General features: G+C 36.0%; 1 protein-coding gene across 3 annotated transcripts in view; it reads left to right on the top strand.

Annotated features, from left to right (window-relative positions):
- The window catches only part of SENP6 (SUMO specific peptidase 6), a 109032-nt gene that overhangs the window by 79995 nt on the left and 26726 nt on the right, over window positions 1-2311 (top strand). For all 3 annotated transcript variants that reach the window (XM_045294375.1, XM_045294374.1, XM_045294377.1), the window contains one exon: window positions 1683-1909. In XM_045294375.1, the coding sequence (XP_045150310.1) occupies window positions 1683-1909 (227 nt within the window). The remainder of the gene's footprint in view (window positions 1-1682; window positions 1910-2311) is intronic.

Below are 2311 nucleotides of genomic sequence, written 5' to 3'. Positions count from 1 at the left end.
GCCACTCACACCACTGGTCCTGAAGGGATCATCCACCCTGGATTCCCTGTGTTTCCAGTTCCTATCTGTACCAGTGTACATCCTGTGGTCTAGCTAGATGTAAGGTAGTATTGCGATCATGATATAGTGGGTGGGGAGGAAGCATTTAGGAACTAGAGGAAAGTTGAATGTTTCATCGTTGCTACATTGCACCCTGAATGGCTCATTTCCTCCCTGAGACCCCTATGTAAGGGGATGTCCAGTGACCTACAAATGGGCCTTGGGTCTCCACTCTGCACTTCTCCCCTCATTCACAATGATAATGATTTTTTGTTCTGATGATGCCTGATACCTGATCTCTTCAACACCTCATGATCGCACAGGCTGGTGTGCTTCTTCCATGTGGTTTTGTTGCTTCTGTGCTAGATGGCCGCTTATTTACCTTCAAGCCTTTAAGACCCCACATACTATATCTTTTGATAGCCGGGCACCATCAACTCTCTTTGCCACATTTGCTTATACACCCATTTGTCTTCAGCAATCGTATCAGGGAGGTGAGCACACAATGATAGGATTTTTTTGTTCTTTGATGTCTGATAACTAATCCCTTTGGCACCTCCTGATCGCGCAGACTTGTGATTGCATCAGAAGGTGAGCATCATAGAATGCCAGTTTAGTAGAGCAAAGTATTCTTGCATTGAGGGAGTACTTAAGTGGAGGCCCAATGTCCTTCTGCTACCTTAATATCTAAATCTATAACTTTATGCACATAGATCTATTTCCCCATCCTCATATATAAATATATAAAGACATATTTAAATGTCTTTATTTAGATTTCTATAAATGCCCTCTGCCTCCTAGCTCTTTCCTCTATCTCCTTTGACTTTGCTCTTGTCCCGCTATCCTGTTCAGTCTTCATTTGGGTTTCAGTAATTCCTCTTGGTTTCATTATCCTTGTTCACGCCCTACTAGGCCCCCTACACCCTCCTCACCACCGATTGGGATCACTTGTTGTTCCCTTGTCCCTGCGTGTGTTAACACCACTACCTTTTCCCCCACCTCCCCCTCTCCCATGTCCCCCCTGAACTGTCGGTTCCGTTGTTTTCTCCTCCAGATTGTTCATCCAGCGTATTTTATTTAGACAGACCTGCATTCTCAAGTTCTTACAGTGGATTGTATTCCCTATAATAATAAATAGATGTAGTTCTCAAACTTAATTTTCACTTCCAATGCTTTTGAAATAGCATTAACTGATTTTAAAATACTTTTAGGCAATGATTCAGATTTATTATTGCTTCTGCTTATTGATAAATGGATATATTTACTAAGAATACTGTTAAGAGTTGGCACATTAATGAATAGTAGTTTTTCCAGTTAAATTCTCTAGAGATAATACAGTATGCTAGATAATTTTTTATAAGTAAAGAGAATAATGTCAGTTAATACTATCACTACTCTTTATTCCAATATTTTAGTCATATCTACTATATGCAGGAAATGACTTTAGATGTTTTTATCAGTATTTCTGATATTTTAGAAATAACAACATGTTACATTTATTCTACTTACTATCTCTAAAAGGTGTCAAATTCATGACAAAAGTGTGGAGTTAGAAAATATGGAAAGTTTTTCACCTATTTTTTTATACCCCCTTCCATTTATTTGGTTCATGTAGACTAATAGTCATATTTTTTTCTTTGCAGATCTAGAAGAACAATATATTATTTTAATTTTTCAAACTGGCCTTGATCTTCAGACAAATATGGTGTTTGAAAGTATCATTACTGACATTGGTATAAAGAATAATGTTGCCAATTTTTTTTCCAAAATTCCCTTTGAAGAAGCCAATAGCAGACTTGTTGCCTGTACAAGAACCTATGAAGAAAGTATCAAAGGAAGCTGTGTGCAAAAAGAGAACAAAATAAAAAATGTAAATATTGAAATATCAAAAGTTAAAATAATCAGATTTAAAGAGAATAATTCTTCTTTATAATATTGCTTATTTTGGTCAGATGTGTTTTTTTTAATTTCAAAATTATTAGCTTTTGCACATGATTTGTAAACTGTCTTGTGTTAAAATATTAATGATACCTAGGTAGCAGGTATGATGGGACAGAAATAAATTCATGGATAAAATGGAATGAAAAGGTAAAGAATATATGTGTTATTTCTCAATATAAACTACATCTAGTTACGATGCTAGCCATTTAGTCTTTTTCTAAAGAACTGAGGGACTTAATGTAAGATACAAAAATAATTTATAAATTATTAAGGGTGCATGGGGGAAAGGGAAGGGGAGGGGGGGAAAATTAAAAAAAAAAGGAAAATGAGC

Source organism: Echinops telfairi, unplaced genomic scaffold, assembly GCF_000313985.2.
Source record: "Echinops telfairi isolate 266 unplaced genomic scaffold, ASM31398v2 ScPeMD7_3533;HRSCAF=4204_0, whole genome shotgun sequence".
In the NCBI taxonomy this organism is placed as follows: Eukaryota; Metazoa; Chordata; class Mammalia; order Afrosoricida; family Tenrecidae; genus Echinops; species Echinops telfairi.
Note: the sequence above shows the minus strand (reverse complement) of the source record. Positions and strands in the feature narration are given on the sequence as shown.